The sequence below is a fragment of the Lynx rufus genome, unplaced genomic scaffold (genome assembly GCF_022079265.1).
Source record: "Lynx rufus isolate CCGP_SWC_20201006 ecotype Redwood Valley unplaced genomic scaffold, mLynRuf1.p SCAF_6, whole genome shotgun sequence".
NCBI lineage: Eukaryota > Metazoa > Chordata > Mammalia > Carnivora > Felidae > Lynx > Lynx rufus.
Window position 1 is genome coordinate 12,047,986 of NW_025814878.1, and position 19,483 is coordinate 12,067,468.

Here is a 19,483-nt window from a genome sequence, read left to right on the forward strand (position 1 = left end):
AAAGAATGATCTCAATAAAGGGAGGAAAACAGTACCTTAATTATAAAAGTGGAAAAAAAAAAACTTTAAAAATCTCTTATAAACTACTTCCCTTTTAAAAGCATCTTTCTGAAATATTCGACCTACGGTGGCTTTGCAAAGGTGACCTGTTAGCTGATGAGTGAATTCTGGAATGGTCGTGGTCGGGAGTCAAAGTCAATACTGCAGCACGGTGACCAACATCGTAAACAAAACAAAACTGATTTAAAATGAAGGTAGTTTCTATACACACGCGCTCACACATGGACACACATGCATGCACGCTCACATACACACCTGATCTGTGAGTTTCAGATAGCTTTTTACTGGATTTGTGGTTAGTTTAAAAACTGAAAGCCAACATGAAGTTTGTGCCTGACAAACACCCCTACAAATTAAGCCATGTTAGAGTGAGGCAATTAGAAAAGCCCTTTTTTTTCTTTTCTTTCTTTTTTTTTTCTTTTTTTTCTTTTTTTTTTTTTTTTTTTTGCTGAAAACATCTCTGGTATGTTAGATGGCAGTCTAGGCTGAAGATCTGGAACTATGGTTACAGGGTGGTGAACACCAGATAACTGCTTAAAAGCTTATATTAAGGCAAATAAAAGCTGATTGCTAGAAAGCAATTATTAAAATGTCTCTTGTTTACTTAAAGGAGAATAGGACTTTTTTTTTTTTTTTCCTAATGCAGCCAGATTTTCTTACTTTTGAATAAACAAGCATAGTCAATGGCGTACAGTAACTCCTGGGTCTGTTACTTTGGCCTGGCCAATACCCGCCTGCCCTCAGGCATCCCGCAGGGTGACAGACAGCAAGGCAAGGGCATTCTCAGAAACGACAGCGGCTGCCCCCTCCCTCTGCCAGCACACCAAGACAGACTGGAGGCACAGCATGGGCGGCGAGCTGGCATCCTGGTTCTTTTGTGTTCTGAAAATAAAAGTTAGTGCTTGTCTTTTCTTTGGGGGAGTCAAAGAGAACCACACCAATTTCCTCGAGGGGGGCTCTTCTGGAGAAGAGAGGGTCATCAGTCCCGTGCCGAGGTTTCGTGCTCCGGTCGGCCTTACACCGGGCCTTTCTTCTGGATCTGGTCTGCAGGTCCCAAGGAGGAGGGATTGCATTAGCATCCTAAGCACAGTGAAAGGGTGGCTCTTGTCCGGGGAGCTCCATGATGGGCCTGGCTACATGGCCTCGGGGCCTGGTGGCAGTTTGAAGAGTCTGGCTGCAGACACAAGCTTGCTTATGTGTCTCTCCTCTGTGATGCCGGCCTCCTGAAGGCAAGTGTGGGACAGAGAAGGCACTTGGCCCAATGTGCTGAACCCGGCTTCAGTGAGGGCGCTGGTATACATGGGCAGACCGATGGAAACCAGCCAATCTGACACAGATGAGACACATCCGGGAGAGAGGGGCTTTCTACAGATTTCTGTGAGTCCACCACTTGGGATCTGGATAAAGAAAGAAAGCAATTTTATAAAGACTTGACACAGGCTACTGGAGGGCTCTTATATACCTAAAAGGAACACTACTGAAATACTGCACTGCTAGATTATTACAAAGTGATCCTGCTGTGAGGTGTCGAAGACCCAAGAGTAGCATCGAGAATTCTTTCTCAGCTTCTCGAAGGTGAGATCTGTCTTCAAAGAAGTGTTTGAGGTTCTACAAAGTATTTGGAATTAGATCTAACCCTAATTAACCTAACGTCCAAGTCTCCGATTTGTAAGCATTTCTATACCCTGCTATTTTGTCTTCTGGTGATAAGCTCTTCAGTGAAATCTCTAGGTGAATAAAGAGGCAGGCCTGTGTGGTAGTGTGGCAAGTAAGATACTCAGTGGGTACAGTTTTGTTCTGTTTTGTGTTTTTAAGAGCGCATGAGCAGGGGAGAGGGCCAGAGGGAGGGAGAGAATCTCAAGCAGGCTCCATGCTCAGTGCAGAGCCTGATGTGGGGCTCAATCCCACAACCCTGGGATCATGATCTGAGCCAAAATTATGGGTCAGATAGGGAACTGACTGAGCCACACAGGCGCCCAGGTAGAGATTTTATAAAACAGATGTTCCATGGTATTTTGAATCTATGTTAACCAGAAAATTAGATATATCATTAGTGTAGTTCTAAAAAACATAAAATGCAATAATACCAAGTGTTGGCTAGGGCAGGGAAATGGACATTTACAATTGACTTCTGGGAAGACCAAGTGCTACATCTTTTAGGAAGGCAGTTTTCTGACAAATGTGCAAATGCTTGAGATTTTGTGCAGGCTTCTACAAGCAAATCCTCTTGAAGGAATATATACTCAAATTGACCTTGAGAGTCTACAAAGACTTATTATATGTTAAGGGTGTTGTTTGCTAAGTTATTTAATAAGTTGGGGAAAATTTAATTGTTGCAACCATTTGGGATTGGCTGAATGAGGGCACATTTACCTACTAGAACGTTTTGACATATTGATAATATAAAAGAATGTTTAGTAACAGATTCATGATCTGAGAACTGAACATCAGGTTTCAGAACTACATATTTACTATTGTATGTGCAGAGAAATAGCTAGACAGACTTTTAAAAACTTTTTCAGGGGTGCTAGGCAGCTCAGTCAGTTAAGCGTCTGATTTCAGCTCAGGTCATGATCTCACGGTTCGTGGGATCAAGCCCCACATCGGACTCTGCACTCGGCTCGGGATCATCTCTCTCCCTTTCTGTCCGCCCCTCCCCTATTTGCAAGGGTGAGCTCTCTCTCTCTCTCTCACTTGCTCTCTATCTCAAAATAGAAATAGATACAAATAGTTAGAAATAGACATAAATTTAAAGACCTAAAAAAATAACTTTCATAGTTCTGGGATTATGGCCAATTTTCATTTTTTTTCTTTCTAAAACTGTATTTTGAAAACTTTACAGGCTGAATATTGCTTTCCCTCCAGGTGTCTCCTTTTGATAGCTGGAGGGAACCCTGGGCTACTCCGTGGCGGCCAGCACGCGCATCCCGATGCGCCCTAACTCCGTGGACTTCCAAAGTTGAGCGAGGGGAGACCCCGGGTGCCGGCTGCTCACCGCCATGCGGTGCTGCTTCCGAAGCAGCTTCACGCGGATCTGGTCCATGTTGGTGGCAACTTCCCTCTCGGGCTGATCCAAGTCCTCTGCATATCGCTGCACCAGGGCTTCGGGAATCCCACAGCGGCCGTGCTGTGAGGGAGAGCAGAAATGTGGCGTCACGGGTGGCAACGAATTTCTTCTTCGACAGCAGCAAACACAAGACAAGGTAGGCTAAGACACCTACGGCTACTGGGATGTGTCACCAAAAGTGTTCACTTGAAGTGCATAGATTGAGAATCATGATGGGTGTTAGAACATGTTTACATCTTGATCTTTCGGGTACTGATGAGCTCTGAGGAAAAGGTTTTGAAACCTAAGAACATAATCGTCTTGTATCAGTTGGACCAGTGACCTCACCTCACTGTACTGGATCATTTTGCACCACATGCACTATTTCCTAAATGACAGGGGAAACGGGCAGACTTGTGCCCTACGGCAGGTAGTCTCGCGTTTGCAGCCCGTTTATTTTATACCGCCAATCCCTAGGCATGTACTGTAGACTCAAATTCTCACTCCTTTCCGTTCTAAGGGGTTTTTATTCACTAAATATCGAGGAGGAGGAGGAAGATCATACTGTAAGGCATTTGTGGTGAAAAGAAGTTTATAACAAGGCCTCCCAGGGATGTACTATAACAAAATGTGCATTTCTAGGAATAATGTACAGCTATATCTATCATCATTGGTCTCCAAAATCGTTTTGGTATTGGTAGATCTACTCTTTCTTTCTTCTTTTCTTTCTTTTTTTTTTTTTTCCAAATGAGCAACGTGCTTTCAACGAAAGGAGTTTAAATGAGTTTTCTCAGTGCTTTTGGTACAGCAGGATATTTCATATAATCATTCCTCCTCTGTTAACTGTACAGATAACTGTACAATATAATTACATCTGAAAAGGGTTCTACAATTTTCAGTGTGCTCACATTTATTTGCTCCTAATAGTCCCTGTAGAAAAGGTAGTTACGCAGGTTATTATGAATCTCATTTTACAGACAGGAAATGAAGTGGGTACGTGTTCACGTCTAAAAAGATACACGTTCAGTAAGACCCAGAGACTGCACTTCAGGTCTGTCCGCTAAAGCAGCCCTTTCTGGAACCAGTTCTAGTATTCCTCGATAGTTGTTCCTGCAAAAATCTAGCCGCCAAAAATCGAAACCAAGCAAAAGGAGGGAAGGGAAGAGAGAAGAAAGGTCCGAGGCCGTGTTTGCGTCGGCTCCGTTTGGCGCATCGCCTGGCGGCAGAGGGGCCCCGCTCGGGCCCACGCACCCCCGCGGCGAGCACGGCCCCTGCCACCAGGCCGGCGTCAGGGGCAGCTGTGGTGCTCCTCTTACCTGGCTGCCTGACTTAAAACAGCAGAGGCCCGTGAGGCCTCGGGTACCTTATCAGAGTACGGCTCCTCAGTGAGATCGATGCCTTCAGCTCGCAACTTGTTCTCAGTGAGCGTTTCCAGGTCCACTCCCCGGGCGCAGGAGGTCTTTCTGGTCAGAGCCGGGCCCAGCTTCACGCCATGCTCCTGGAGGCTGGCGCTCTCCGGGAGCTCTGAGAGCCAGGGCGGCGGCCTCGAGCTGGGTGGGCTGCCGGGCTCCTGTGCCGAGGGAGGCCTAGGAGCCTGAGGTGAGTGACAGTCACTGGGGCTGCCTTTTTTAGCGGGCAGGCTTGGTGCGTCGGGACCGGGAGGGCCGGGGTGGAGTCCGTTGGCCAGGCGTTCTCGGCTTTTCTTGGCGGGAACAGGTGGAGGCTGGGAGGGATGTCTGGCCTGCGTTCTTGCCTCGGGGCCCCTCTGCTCGGCATCTAGGCCTTCTTTGGTGCCCGCGGGATGATGCGTTCCTTCAGACTCGAGTCCTTTCCTGTGACCCTCGAGAGGTGTCCTTGTTAAACCGTGTTTAACTCCAGGAGGCTGAGCATCATAGTTTTTGGGCAAACACGGAGGAGGTGATGTGCCACGGGAGGAGGCTGCTATGGAACCATCTAGTTTCTTAGCTGTCTTCTGAGGTTCAGAAAATCTCTTGCTTTGGGTCAGTAGCAGTGCATTGTCAACAGCAGGATCTCGTTTGGGGCTTTGAACCTTTGTGATGGAGGGGGTTGTCTTTTGTGGCACTTGTGGTACAATCTGAGGGGAGGGTTCTGTCACCTCGCCGGGCACATCCTTCTCAGCAGCAGGCTCTCCTTGAAGGTCGTCCAGGGAATGGGATCTGGGCCAAGTTTCCACGGGCTGGGGGCCCTCCAGGGTCTCACAGCTCCGACAGATGGAAACGGGCAGGCTTCTTCGGTTTTTGTTCAGACCAGTCACACATGGCTGGTCACAGCACTTGGAGGTGTGAGGGGCGAGACCGCTGCCCAGCCTGCCTTCCTCCCCGGGCTTCAGCGCATCCCCGGACTTTGTTAAAGGCAGGGTTGGGTAGTTGCCCAGCTGATTCCTGTTGAAGGACTTAAAGCTGGACTCCACTGACGACTTGACAGAGAGAAGGCCGGTCTTCCGAGTCTTGCCTGTGAGACAAGGGAATATTTTACAATCGTTTTAAAAAAACAAACCAGTCAAACTCGGGTAAAGTTGTGCTGACATAACTGAAATCCCCATGTCCTGTCTCCCTGTTGAATTATACTAAGGATATGAGATCACCACTTAGGACTTTGGGTGATATAGGGTTATTATGGCCCCATTTTTATTTTTAGAAAGAAGTTTTAGACTTATTAATGGACTCGTGGAGACCGAAACTAAATGTTAGGAGGGAAAAAAATAGGCTGTGTCAGACAGTGAAATCAATCTAGGCCTCATGTTTGTTCCTAGCTGCGGTCAGTGTAAAAGAAGGTTGATTGTCTGTACCCCACTTAGAAACCACAGGATGGGATTTCTGTTTCGGGAGGACAGCTTCCTAAGGCCAGGGTTGCAAAGGGCCGCTAGACTGAATTCTATAAATGGTGCCCCCTAAGGTTCGCTGGTGACCAGGGAATTCTCAAAGTGCACTTTCCCCTAAGCACTCCCCTCTGACTGGTTTGTTCGCGTGCGTGAGCTATGTATCCAGTATCCTGTGTGTGAACAGTCAACCAAACTTGGCACAAATAAGCAAAGAAGCTTAAAAAAAAATAAGTAAAGAAGCTTGTGTGAGTATTTTGCTTGCAATGATCTGTAAAACACTGATACAGTTCTAATTTCAAATGGAAGCAACAGCCCTGATTAAAATCAGTTGCCAGGCTTATAATTTAACTATCAGTCAGACATCATCTAATTTGACAACTGTTAATTGATATCAACTGCTAGTGTTGCTTGATGAGCTTCACTGAGAATTTACTATCTGTGGTCAGGCCCTGTGCTAAATCGTTTTCATCAGTACTTTTAACACCACCCCTCCTGCCCTGCCCCGCCCCAATTAGGTGTCCTTTGCTATATTTTGGTTAATACTGTGTTTGATGTATGTGTGCTTTGACACTGGGCTGAGATGCCTGAGGGGAATACCCAGATGATCCTAGTATTTCAGGCTGACAGAAAAAGATAAAAATTTTAAACCCATGTCACATTTGGAAGGGACAAAGAAATGGCTGGCTGTAATCGTCAAAAGACGACTATGTTCTAACAAAAAGCTTTCTTCCCCGTCTATTGTTTCAATAGACGTTTCTAATAAAATATTTTAATTTAGAATTTTGACCTCTCCCGCTTAAGCAGTCTCAGCCTTTCAATAAGCAGCAAGGAGAGGGGCGCCTGGGTGGCTCAGTCGGTTAAGACTTCGGCTCAGGTCATGATCTCGCGGTCCGTGAATTTGAGCCCCATGTCGGGCTCTGTGCTGACAGCTCAGAGCCTGGAGCCTGTTTCAGATTCTGTGTCTCCCTCTCTCTCTGACCCTCCCCCGTTCATGCTTTGTCTCTCTCTGTCTCAAAAATAAATAAACATTAAAAAAAAATTTTAAATAAAAAATAAAGCAGCAAGGAGAAATCAGGGGGCGGATGGATTCAGGTGGGTACAAGAAACACATTCTCTGATAAAACCTCCGTGTGCATGCTGTACAAGTGAGGGAAAAGGGACAAGAAGAAAAGGCCAGCACACTGTGATGATTACTACTGGTTTGGCCATTATCAGCAGTGAAAACCAGATTCCTTCCAGGATTTCAGTTTTCTAACTGCAAACTGATAATAGTAAATGGATGATGTCAGGCAGAACTCCAGCACTAAGACTGATGGATAAGAACAGGAGCTGTCTCAATAAGACTTATAATGGTCCCATCCTTTTAAATCAGATACAAATCAACAGGGGAAGTATTTTGCAGTTGGCAAAACAGAGGCATGGTCAAATGGCACCTTATGCATAATGTGAGGGCTTTGACCCCATCCACCTGTGTGTTAGCAACATGCTAAGCATTAGAAGTCATTATTTCGTTGTTACATGGAGATTGTTATCTCAGTGTTACTCCTGAATATGCTGAATATCACAGATAAAATTGAAAAGGGAAATACTTCAGAAAGCATATCCTGCTAAACATGAAGTGTAAAAATCAGTTAAAACTGAAAAATTCTTAAAACTATTTTAGTATATGCGGTGCCTGGGTGGCTCAGTCAGTTATCGTCCAACTCTTGATTTCCGCTGAGGTCATGATCCCAGGGTCATGGGATCGAGTCCGTATCGGGCTCTGTGCTGATCATGGAGCCTGCTTGGGATTCTCTCTCTCCCTCTCCCCTTCCCCTGCTCACTTGCACACGCACACTCTCTTAAAAAACAAAACAAAACCTGAAACCAAAAAAAAAAAGTTTTAGTATAAATTTTAGAAATAAGGCTTTCCTTCCCTCTAACTGTTAATATAAATTATATGTGTAAATTACACTTCCACACATTCTACTTCTGTTGGAAAGATCCCTGAATTCACCTGGAGTGAAGTTTGCCAGTGTCTACACTGGCAGGTAACATCCGATTCTTTTAAGCATTAAGTCTGCCGATGTTATCTGTGAAATCCTTACCATCCAAAGCAGTTCGGAGAATTAATTTCCTGAAAACGTCTGGATGTGGAAAGGTCATTAACAGGAGAGAAAAACCTTCAGGAACCACAGGAGGACGTAGGTGTTTGTTGGAACTCCGGAGTCACTGTGCTCCAGCACTCCAGCTGAGCAGTGCAAGCACAGTGAACACACAGTGTTCTAGTGGTTTCAGGTATACAATGATTTACCGATTGCAGACATTTCTCAGGGCTCATCAAGTGTGTTCTTAATCCCCTTTATCTATTTTACCCCCCACCCACCTCCCCGCTGTCCTCTGGATCTGTCCCTTGGTTCCTTTTGTTTCTTAAATTCCACATATGAGTGAAATCATACGGTATTTGTCTTTTCTCTGATTTATTTCACTGGCATCATACACTCTAGATCCATTCGTGATGTGCAAGTGGCAAGATTTTTTTTTTTTTTATGGCTGAGTAATATTGCGTCGTGCATACATACCACATCTTCTTTATCCATCTATCAGTGGACATGGGTCGCTTCCTTATCTTGGCTATTGTAAATAATGCTGCAGTAAACGGGAGTACATGTATCTTTTCAAATGAGCGTTTTCACTTTCTTGGGTAAATACCCAGTGGTGAAATTACTGGATCCTATGCTAATTCTATTTTTAATTTTTTGAGAAACCTCCATACTGTTTCCCACAGTGACTGTACCCGTCTCTATTCCCACCAACAGTATGCAGCTTCCTTTTTCTCCCCATCCTTGCCAGCACTTATTTCTTGTCTTTTTGATCGTAGCCATTCTGACAGGTGTAAATTGGGATCTCGTGATTTTGACTTGTATTTTCCTGATTAGTGATGTTGAGCATCTTTTCATGTGTCTGTTGGCCAACCAGATGTCTTTTTAGAAAATGTCTATTTAGGGGCTCTCTGCCCATTATTTTTTTGGTGTTGAGTGAAGTTTGGTGTTTCTAGATTTTGGATTTTAACCCCTAATTGGATATATCATCTGCAAATATCTTCTACCATTCTGCCTTTTGTTGATGGTTTCCCTTATTGTGTAAAAGAATTTTATTTTGGTATAGTCTTAATAGTTTAATTTTGCTTTTGTTTGCCTTGCCTCAGGAGACCTATCTAGAAAAATATTTCTACGGCCACTGGCAGAGAACTTACTGTCTGTGCTTTCTTTGAGGAATTTTATAGTTTCAGGTCTCATGTTATTTGTGTATATGTATAAGAACGTGGTCTAGTTTCATTCTTTTGCACACAGCTGTCCAGTTTTCCCAACACCATTTGTTGAAGAGACAGTCTTTTACCCATTATATATTCTTGCTTCCTTTGTAGATTAATTGACCGTAAAAGTGTGGGTTTACTTCTGGCTTTCTATTCTGTTCCATTAATCAATGGGTCTATTTTGTGCCATAATGTTTTGATTACTACAGCTTTGTAGTGTATCTGAAATCTATGATTGTGATACCTCCAGCTTTGTTGTTCTTTTCCAATATTGCTTTGCCTATTCAGGGTATTTTGTAGTCCCATACAAATCTTAGGATTATTCCATTTTCTGTGAGAAATGTGGTTGGTATTTTGATAGGGATTGCATTAACTCTCTAGACCACTTGGGTAGTATGGGCATTTTAACAATACTGGTTCTTCGAATCCATGAGCTTTTTTGTTTCTGTCCTCTTCAATTTCTTTTGTTAGCGTGTTACAGTTTTTGGCGTCCAGATCTTTCACCTCCTTGGTCAAGTTTATTCCTAAGTATTTTATTATTTTTGGTTGTTATTCTTTCTGCAATTTCATCATTAGCATATAGAAATGCAACGGATTTCTGTTTATTGATTTTGTATCCTGCAACTTTACTGCATTCATTTATCAGCTCTAGGATTTGGGTGGCGCCTTTAGGGTTTTCTATATATAGTATCATGTCATCTGCAAATAATTAAAGTTTGATTCTTCCTTTCCACTTCAGATGCCTTTTATTTCTTGTCTGATTGTTGTGGCTAGGAATAAAAGTGATGAATAAAAGTGGCAAAGAATGGACATCTTTGTTTTGTTACTGATCTTAGAGGAAAAGCTGTCCATTTTTCACCATAGAGCATGTTGTTAGCTGTGGGTTATTCATACATGGTCTTTTGTTGAGGTATGTTCTCTCTAAATCTACTCTGTTGAGAGTTTTTGCCATGAATACTCTGTCAAATGCTTTTTTTTTTTTTTGCATCTATTGAGATGATCATATGGTTTTTATCCTTTCTTTTGTTAACATATCACACTGATTTGCAAATACTGAACCACCCTTTTATCCCTGGAGTACATCCCACTTGATTGTGGTGAATGATTTTTTTAATGTATTGTTAGATTCAGTTTGCTAATATTGTATTAGGGATTTTTGCATCCATGTGCATCAGATATTGGCCTGTAGCTTTCCTTTTCAGTAATGTTATCATCTGGCTTTGGTATCGTGGTAATGCCCTTGTAGAATGAATTTGGAAGCTTTCTTCCTCTTTTGTTCTTTGGAATAGTTTGAGAAGAATAGGTCTTAACTCTTCTTTAAATGTTTGGTAGAATTCACCTGTGAAGCCATCTGGTCCTGGACTCTTGTTGTTGTTGCTGCTGCTGTCTTGTTTGTTTTTTACTGATTTGGTGTCCTTGCTAGTGGCATTGTTGGTGTTATAGTGGTGAGCAAAATTGCCTTCCAATTTCATTGCTAGTAAGTGGTCTGTTCAAATTTTCTTTTTCTTCCTGATATAGTCTTGGAAGGCTAGATTTCTAGGAATTTACCCATTTCTTCTAGGTTGTCCAATTTGTTGGCATATAATTTTTCATAATATTCTCTTAGCCTTTTTATTTCTGTGGTGTCAGTTGTTATTTCTCCTTCATTTGATTTGAGTCCTTTCTCTTTTTTTGAGGAATCTGGCTAAAGGTTTATCAATTTTGTTGATTTTTTTCAAAGAACCAGCTCCTGATTTCATCTGTTCCATTTTTTTAGTCTCTATTTCATCTATTTCTGCTCTAATCTTTATTATTTCCTTCCTCTACTGGGTTTGGGCTTTTTTCTTTTCTAGCTCCTTCGGACATAAGGTTAGGTTGTTGGAGATTTTTCATGCTTCTTGAGGTAGGCTTCTATTGCTGTAAACTCCCCTCCTAGAACAGCTTTTGCTGCATCCCAAAGACTTTGGATCATTGCGTTTTCATTTTCATTGGTCTCCCTGTATTTGTTGATTTTGTCTTTGATGTCTTGGCTGACCCATTCATTGTTTAATAGCATGTTATTTAACCTCCATGTATTTGTGCTCTTATCAGATTTTTTTCTTGTGGTTGATTTCTAGTTTCATACCTTTGTGGCTGGAAAAGATGCCTGTTGTCATTTCGGTCTTTTTGAATTTGTTGAGACTTGTTCTGTGGCCTAACATGTGATCTGTTCTGGAGAACATTGCATGTGCACTTGAATTTATATCGTTTTTAGATGGAATGTTCTGAATATATCTATTAGGTTCATCTGATCCAATGTGTCATTCAAAGTCTGTTTCCTTGCTGATTTTCAACTGGATGACCTGTCCATTGATGTGAGTGTTCAGGTTCCCTACTATCATTGTATTACTGCCAATTTCTTCCTTTGTATTTGTTAATATTGCTTTATACATTTAGGTGCTTTCATGTTGGGTGCATAAATATTTACAATTGTTGTATCCTCTTACTGAATTGTTCCCTTTATCATTATGTAGTGTTCTTCATTGTCTTGTTACACTGGTTGTTCTAAAGTGTATTTGGTCCAGTATAAATACTGCTACCCCAGTTTTCTTTTCCCTTCCATTTGTATGGTAAATGTTTTTCTACCCCTTCACTTTCACTCTGTGTGGGTCTTTAGGCCTGAAGTGAGTCTCTTGTAGGCAGCATCTAACAGATTTGGAGCATTTAGTCCGTTAACATTCAAAGTAATAATCGATAAGTATGTACTTATTGACATTTTACTTGTTTTACAGTTGTTTTAGTTCTTCTCTGTGTTTCCTTTCTTGGCTTGCTGCCTTCTTTTGTGGTTTGATAGCTTTCTCTTAGTGATATGCCTGGATTCCTTTCTCTTTATTTTTACATATCTATTACAGGTCTTTGATTTGTGGTTACCATTAGTTTGATAAATAACTTCCCATGCATATAGCAGTCTATATTAAGTTGATGGTCCCTTAAGTTTGAAACCATTCTAAAGACACTAAATTTTTACTCCCCCTGCCTACCACGCTCTCATATTTTATGTATGATGTCATACTTGACTGATTTTTTATAGATATAACTGATCTTACTACCTCCTTACTGGTATTTTAGTGATTGAACTTTTATGTTTGTATTTACCTGTGAAATTTTTTCCTTTCGTAATTTTCGTACTCTTGATTATGGTGTTTCATTTCCACTCAAAAAATTCTCTTCAATATTTTTTTGTAAGGCTAGTTTAATGGTGATGAATTCCTTTAACCCTTATATGGGAAACTATCTCTCCTTCTATTCTGAATAATAGCCTTGCTGGGTAGAGTATTCTTGGTTGCAGGTTTTTTGTTTTGTTTTGTTTTGTTTTGTTTTTCTTTCAGCACTTTGAGTATATCATGCCACTTCCTTCTAGCCTGCAATGTTTGTGCTGAAATATCAGCTGATACACACCCTTATGGGGATTTGCTTGTATGTAACTGTTCTCTCTTGCTGCTTTAAAAATTCTTTGTCACCACTTTTTGCCAATTACTCTGTCTTGGTGTGGACCTCCTTGGACTGATTTTACTGGGGGCTTTTTCTGCCTCCTGGATGTGGATGTCTGCGTCCTTGTCCAGAGTAGGGAAGTTTTCAGCTATTCTACCTGATTATGTCACTGAGTTCCCTTAACCTGTTCTCATTTTTTCTTTCTGATGTTCAGCCTGGTTGCTTTCCTATCCTCTGTCTTCCAGCTCACTGATCCATTCTTCTGCCTTCTCTAATCTGATTTCCTCTAGTGTATTTTTAATTTCAATTATTGAGTTCGTCTCCGATTAGTTCTTTTTTATATTATCTTTGCTGAAGGTCTCCCTGAGATCCTCCACTCTTCTCAAATTCAGTATGTATCTTTTTAACCATTACTTTGAATTCTCCATCAGGCATATTGCTTATCTGTTTCATTTGGCTCTTTGGCTGTGGTTTTGTCCTGCTCTTTCACTTGGGACATACTCTTCTGTCTCATTTTGTCTAACTCTGCATTTGTTTCTAAATATTAGGAAAGTCATTTATTTACATCTCCTGATTTTGAAAGTAGTGGCCTTACGAAGAAGAGGTCCTGTGGTACTCTGTAGCCCAATGTCCCCTGCTTATCACAACCAGGAGCTTCAGGGGTGTCTCCTGTGTGTGCTGCGTGTGCCCTACTGTTGTACTGGGCTTCATTTATCTTCAGTTGGTCCACTTTGCCTGTTGTGGGCTGGGTTTGGTCCCTGTGCTAAGAGGTCTGGGTGGTCATGGGCTCACAGTTGGGTGGTGTTGTCAATCAGACCGAATGCCTGCCCTCAGCCTATTTGCAAGGGGTGCCGTCACACTCAAGTGCAGGGTGTTGTCCCGAGAAGCTTTTGTTGGTGGGCGGGGCTGGAGTCAGGCCAGATGCCGGGGCTGCAGGTGCCCTGATCGGCAGAGCACTCACTCCGCACTGCCAGTGACAAAGTTTGGCTGCCAGGGCATGTGGTTATCTTCCCCTCTCTATAGGCTGGGAGTCACTTTGAAGAGGCAGCAATCCCTGCCAGGGCTGCTTATAGGACGCGACCTGGCGAGAGCTGCTTTGGAAGGAGTCGTGCCAGCTGAGGTGGTGTGAACGGGGCGAGGACATGGGGGCAGGGTGCATGGTGTTGGCAAGGGAGGTGGAGAGTGTCCCCCTGTTTCCTGCAGGTGGTCCAGGGATCTACATGGTGGGGATGGGGGCAATAGCACCAGTTCTTGGAGAAGTCTCCTAAAGACCCCTGCCTCTCCAGTACCCATTCTGAGATTAGTAAATAAATCTCCTGCACATATACGCCAGGTGCTTTTCAAACTGCTGCTTCTCTGCCATATCTTGGCAGGGCGGTTTGTCGTGCTGGCTCTTTAAGGGGACTATTTCCTGTCATCTTCGGCTCTCCTGGAGCTGAGCCACTGATTTTTTTAAGTACCTGGAATTGGGGCAACTGGGTGGCTCAGTCGGTTGAGCGTCGGACTTTGGCTCAGGTCATGATCTCTCAGTCAGTGAGTTCAAGCCCCGTGTCGGGCTCTGTGCCGTCAGCTCAGAGCCTGCTTTCGATTCTGTTGTCTCCCTCTTTCTCTGCCCCTCCCCCACTCACTCTCTGTCTCTTAAAAATAAGTATTAAAAAAAAAAGTGCCTGGAGTTAAGCCCAGCTGGTTATTAAAAACTCAAAGTTAAGCCCTGTTGTTTTTCGAAGCCAGATGGTGGAGACTCCTCTTCCCACTGCAGATTCCCCATGTCTAGGGTGCCTGGTGTGCCGTCTGTTCTCCCTTCTCCAGTGCTTGTGTCTCTCGTTTGTGGTCAGTCTCACCAGGAGTTCAGTTCCAACCACGTCTTCACCCCTCCTACCTTTTTGATATGTCCTTCTCTCTGCAAAGGACTGGGAGGTCTGTTTTGCCAAATCTTTGGGTTGTTTTCTGGGGCGGATGCACAGATGTGGCTGTTACCTAGCTGTGTCCATGGGACAAGGTGAGCTCGGGCTCCTCCGACTCTGCCGTCTTCCCAGGAAGTCTGCCAGGTGGGTTTTCAGTCCAGGGGTTTAGGGAGAACCATTATCTTCCCACACTGATAAAACACTTTGGCAGAGTTCATGGGTCAGATTTTGAGGTCTCCAAAATGATCATTAGAAATGGGATTAGGGGGAGGTGACCTGTGCGCCTAGGGGCACACTTGGAGGTGACTGCTCTTGGGGTCAGGCAGGTGCAGCCGAGTACCTGAGAGTTTGAGTACCTCCTGGAAGTCTGCACCCTGCCTGCTTGCTCCCCCCACTCTCGTCCTGGTTTTGGAGCCCATAGTGGCTCTCAGACTGTTTTTTAAACTATAATCTACAGTAAGAAACACACTTCACGTTCATCCAGTGCACACAGACACATGCACACGCAGAGACATACACGCTGAACCAAGATTACAAGTAACAATATCAATCTTACCTTTGGAATGCACCCTGGTATTTTCTATTCTGTTTTACAAAACTGCTGTTTACGACCCTCTACACCGATTTTCCACCCCACTAATGAATTGCAACCTGCAGTTTAAAAAGCTTTGCTTCAGTAGGTGCTCAATATTTTAAAATGTGGGCTACTTGATGGAATTCCAGTGGCAGCTAAAACCTATCAACCCTGGGCATTTTTCACAATGGGGTTCATGTGTTCAACAGAAATTTAGGGCATCCTTTACTACTGTCTCTAATCTTGCTGTAATAGGAGTTTGGGGGCCACAACAGGAAATCAAGAGCCACCCATTGTAAAATGGAGGGCACCTGACCCCATTCCACTTATGACTCCTGTGAGAGACAAGTAAGCTTTCTGAAATTTCCTACTGATTGCTTCTCTGTTAGGACAGGGAGGAAACAAACAAGACATGTGGCCTTCAGATCACCGTCTCCCTCAGTAATTGCTCTGCACTCTGGCCGTGCAGTGGAGGCGTTTATGATGCCGCTGCTTTTGTGACCCTTCTGGATGGTCTACCTGGTAAATGGTTTTCCTTCAGGACCTAATAGCTCCCCATGCTCACATGCTGGTTTTTACTGCAAAAAGAAAAGGGCGTAGGAGACACACAATTTAGGGTTTACAGCTGTAGGTATTTTGGATGCAATTTATTTGCCTCACACGACAGTCAGGAGGAGGGGGACGGTAGAGACGAAGAGGTGACTGCTAACAGAATCACCCTTTCTCAGAAAATCGGACTTTTGAAATCGGGAATTTTCAATACAGGAGTATCCTTTTTAATGCAGCTTCATCCATAAAAGATGGATGCTGAAGTGTGGAGGGGGCTCGGACACAGTGAGGCCCGCAGACCTCCATGGACCAGCGCTTATGCATTTATCTCTGCACTGAATGAAAATATTTTCTTCGTGAGAACTAGAACAGAATGGTGCAGCTTGGTTGAAGATTTGAAGTAAAACAAAAAAAAAAAAGGGGGTGGGGGGAGGCGAATACTGTGTCCTTAAGTGGACAAGCAGGAAAGAGAGAAAAAGTCACCTCTATTTTGAAAACATCGTTTTGGTTTGAGTTGTGGACTTCTGCCAATTTTACACCTTGCTCACATACTGTTGTGCTGCTTTTCAAAGCGAAATTTATGGCCAATCTTGTTCCAAAACCTATCTACCGAACATCATCTATGAGCATATAATTATGACGGATACATTATAAGTAAACCACGGATTCAAACTGAGTTTGTCATTTGCGGTGGATATGGCACTCAGTACTCCAGTGAAGTGAAGGAAACAAACATATTCTCTAGTAGCTTCCAGTAAGTAGACCATGGGTAGACCTGGCCCAAGGACGTGAAGTTGGGAGACAGAACACTGAGCCCTAGTCATGCTCTCTGAGAGAAGGAAGCACCATATTAGATGTGGGCAGCTGGGTGACATCTAGCTGGCCTGAAGTTTTGAAATTTTTTTTTAATGTAAACAAAAATGTAATATTTTAAGATTTAATTCTGCATCCTGTATTCAGAGATCTAGCTTCCACAGAAATGAAGCAAAGACTGTTGGGATAAAGTCAGTCTTTTCACTTTTAGTATGAATTGAGATGTTTTCGTACTGTGATCTTTGATAAACCCCTGCCAGAATCTAGCTTTTCATCAAAGGAGTGACCACACCCGTGACCCACAGGTTGGCCCGCTTCACTGGGCAGATTCCAGATCCTGAGGGCCACCCCTGCTCAGGCTGTCTAGATAAGAAAAACTGAGGGGAGCGAAAACAATGCTGAAGGAACCCAACGCTCACGCCTTGGCTTTGCATCCTGGTCTCGCAAGGGCTCCTCAACATCCTTACACTGAAATAAGGGACAGATACGTGACCATCCCAAACACTGGGATATTACCGCTCCTCAGAATAAACCAAAAGAAAAGCATAAAGAAGTTTCCCACCATGTGTGTTGCCTTTCTCCTGGTTTGAAAATGGGGGCGTCTATTTTAACCCAATCCACTGTTTTTGAAGGTAGTTATTATAACAAATGCAAACTAAATCCTTTCTGGCTTAAAGTTCAATGAAGCCCAGATACCACGGGCTGATGTATAATGACCGTAATGGAGTATGGGCTTAAAAATGCTTATAGGGGGCACCTGGGTGGCGCAGTCGGTTAAGCGTCCGACTTCAGCCAGGTCACGATCTCGCGGTCCGTGAGTTCGAGCCCCGCGTCGGGCTCTGGGCTGATGGCTCGGAGCCTGGAGCCTGTTTCCGATTCTGTGTCTCCCTCTCTCTCTGCCCCTCCCCCATTCATGCTCTGTCTCTCTCTGTCCCAAAAATAAATAAAAAACGTTGAAAAAAAAAAAAGAAAATTAAAAATGCTTATAGGATTGGAAAATTAGGTCTAAAATACTGCCTACCATCGACAGACCCTCGTAATAGCCAGAGTGGTACCAGGTGAGAAAAGAAGAAGGACTTCAGCTATCATTTAATCTCTCCAAGCTTTAAAGTCTTCATCTATAAACTACGCATTGCAGGGGCGCCTGGGTGGATCAGTCGGTTAAACGTCCGACTTGAGCTCATGATCTCAAGTTCGTGAGTTCAAGCCCCACATTAGGCTCTGCGCTGACCGCTCAGAGCCTGCTTCAGATTCTAGGTCTCCATCTCTCTCTGCCCCCACCCCTTGCTTGTGCTGTCTTTCTCTCAAAAATAAACATTAAAAAAATAATAAAATAGGCAGTCCCGGGTTTGAGTGATGATTAGTAACTGCAAACCTAAGGACCCAGCCCACTACCAAGTTCATAGTCTGTGTTTCATAAACGCTAGGTATTAATATTACTTTAACTCTTAGAACAAAGAGAAACTCATTTACTAGTTCAGGGGTGAGGGGGCTCAGATGCATGAAGTCTTTGGCTAAAAAATGCTGTAACCCCCAGAACTCCTCACCCCAAACCGCATGGCTCTTTCCCGATCCACACGGGGGCTGAGGCGCTAAGGGCTTCAGGGCCATGGAAAGTTGAAGATCCTAAGTGGGATGGAAGAAGGAGACCACTATACTCCTTTCTCGAGAACATCAGTTGCCTGGTCTCAAGGGAGAGGTTCAGTCTTTTTAAGAATCTTAATTAAGTGCCAGTATCCCCCAAAGTATGGCTCAGGCTGCAGAGGAAAGGTAGTCCTAGGCCGAAGCATAGCTGTCCAGAAATGATCCAGAGGGCTGGCATATTAAGATATTAAGGTGCACTAGGGGCACCTGGGTGGCTCAGTTGGTGGGCATCTGACTTCAGCTCAGGTCATGATCTCACAGTGTGTGAGTTCGAGCCCTGCGTCGAGCTCTGCGCTGACAGCTCAGAGCCTGCTTCAGATTTTGTGCCTCCCTCTCTCTCTGCCCCTCCCCTGCTCATGCTCTGTCTCTATCTCAAAAATCTAAAAACATTAACAAAATTTTTTTAAAGATATTAAGGTGCACTCATAGTTATCCGTGTGGACATTACCATTTTCCAGGTTCTCGCTGCTCTCGTAGCACCCGGAGTCTCGTGGAGAGCATCCACTCAGGCCCTGGCTGTCGACAAGCAGCTTCTCCTGGGATCCCGACTGGTCGCTGTTACCTACGGAAGGTAAACACACAGCATGGAATCAGAGGGGAGTGAAAATCAAAGTCAACCAAATCCCGATTTTTATCCTGTTATCAGTGCACGTTTTGAAGCCTCGGACTTTTGGAAGAGCGCTAATTATTTTAAAGTGAATGAAATAAAATGAACGGACGAGATCAGAACAATTTTCTGTAAAGGTAACATCAAAATAAATTCAGAGGGAGAGCCTCTAGTTGCAGTTCGTCAATTTCTGTTAAGTTACCCAGAGGAGGACTCTGGCCTCAGGCCTGTCAGGAAGGGAGAAATTCAAAGCTTTATGTCTGCTGTGAGGGAAGGACAATCAGTGTCCTTTCTGAGCGAGGGGACCCTGGAGGGGAAGCTTAGGGTGCGTATGCCCCTTTCACAAGCAGGTTATTAGAGATTTCTCTGACAAGCGTCTGGCCTAAGACATGTCTTCCAAATTAAGTGGTAAATGAAATACTGACTTTAGGAGCATTCTTAGGTCTTGGTGACAAGCTCTCGTTCTCGGATTCTCTCAACAGGAGTAAGGCTGGCAACTGGGGACATTAACCCCTAACCTCATGGGGGGCACAGGTTAAATCCTTTTGTTTGTTTGGAATGTGTTAGAGGGTTTGCTTTCCTTTCTGCCTTCTCCTTTTGTTTTGAGTCAGTGTTTCTGTTCCCTGTACACAAAGGTAAGACAGGGGAAAGCTTGGAAATCCTCTAACCAGGACGCTGAGTAATGGACACTCTGCAGCT

General features: G+C 43.8%; 1 protein-coding gene across 4 annotated transcripts in view; it reads right to left on the reverse strand.

The window, feature by feature from the left end:
• Positions 1-526: 526 nt before the first annotated feature.
• SASH1 (SAM and SH3 domain containing 1) overlaps positions 527-19,483 on the reverse strand; it is a 198,006-nt gene continuing 179,049 nt past the window's right edge. For all 4 annotated transcript variants that reach the window (XM_047102450.1, XM_047102449.1, XM_047102452.1 and 1 more), the window contains 4 exons: positions 18,626-18,739; positions 4,470-5,578; positions 3,056-3,187; positions 527-1,457 (listed from right to left, as the gene is read on the reverse strand). In XM_047102450.1, the coding sequence (XP_046958406.1) occupies positions 1,194-1,457; positions 3,056-3,187; positions 4,470-5,578; positions 18,626-18,739 (1,619 nt within the window). In that variant the 3' untranslated portion in view covers positions 527-1,193. The remainder of the gene's footprint in view (positions 1,458-3,055; positions 3,188-4,469; positions 5,579-18,625; positions 18,740-19,483) is intronic.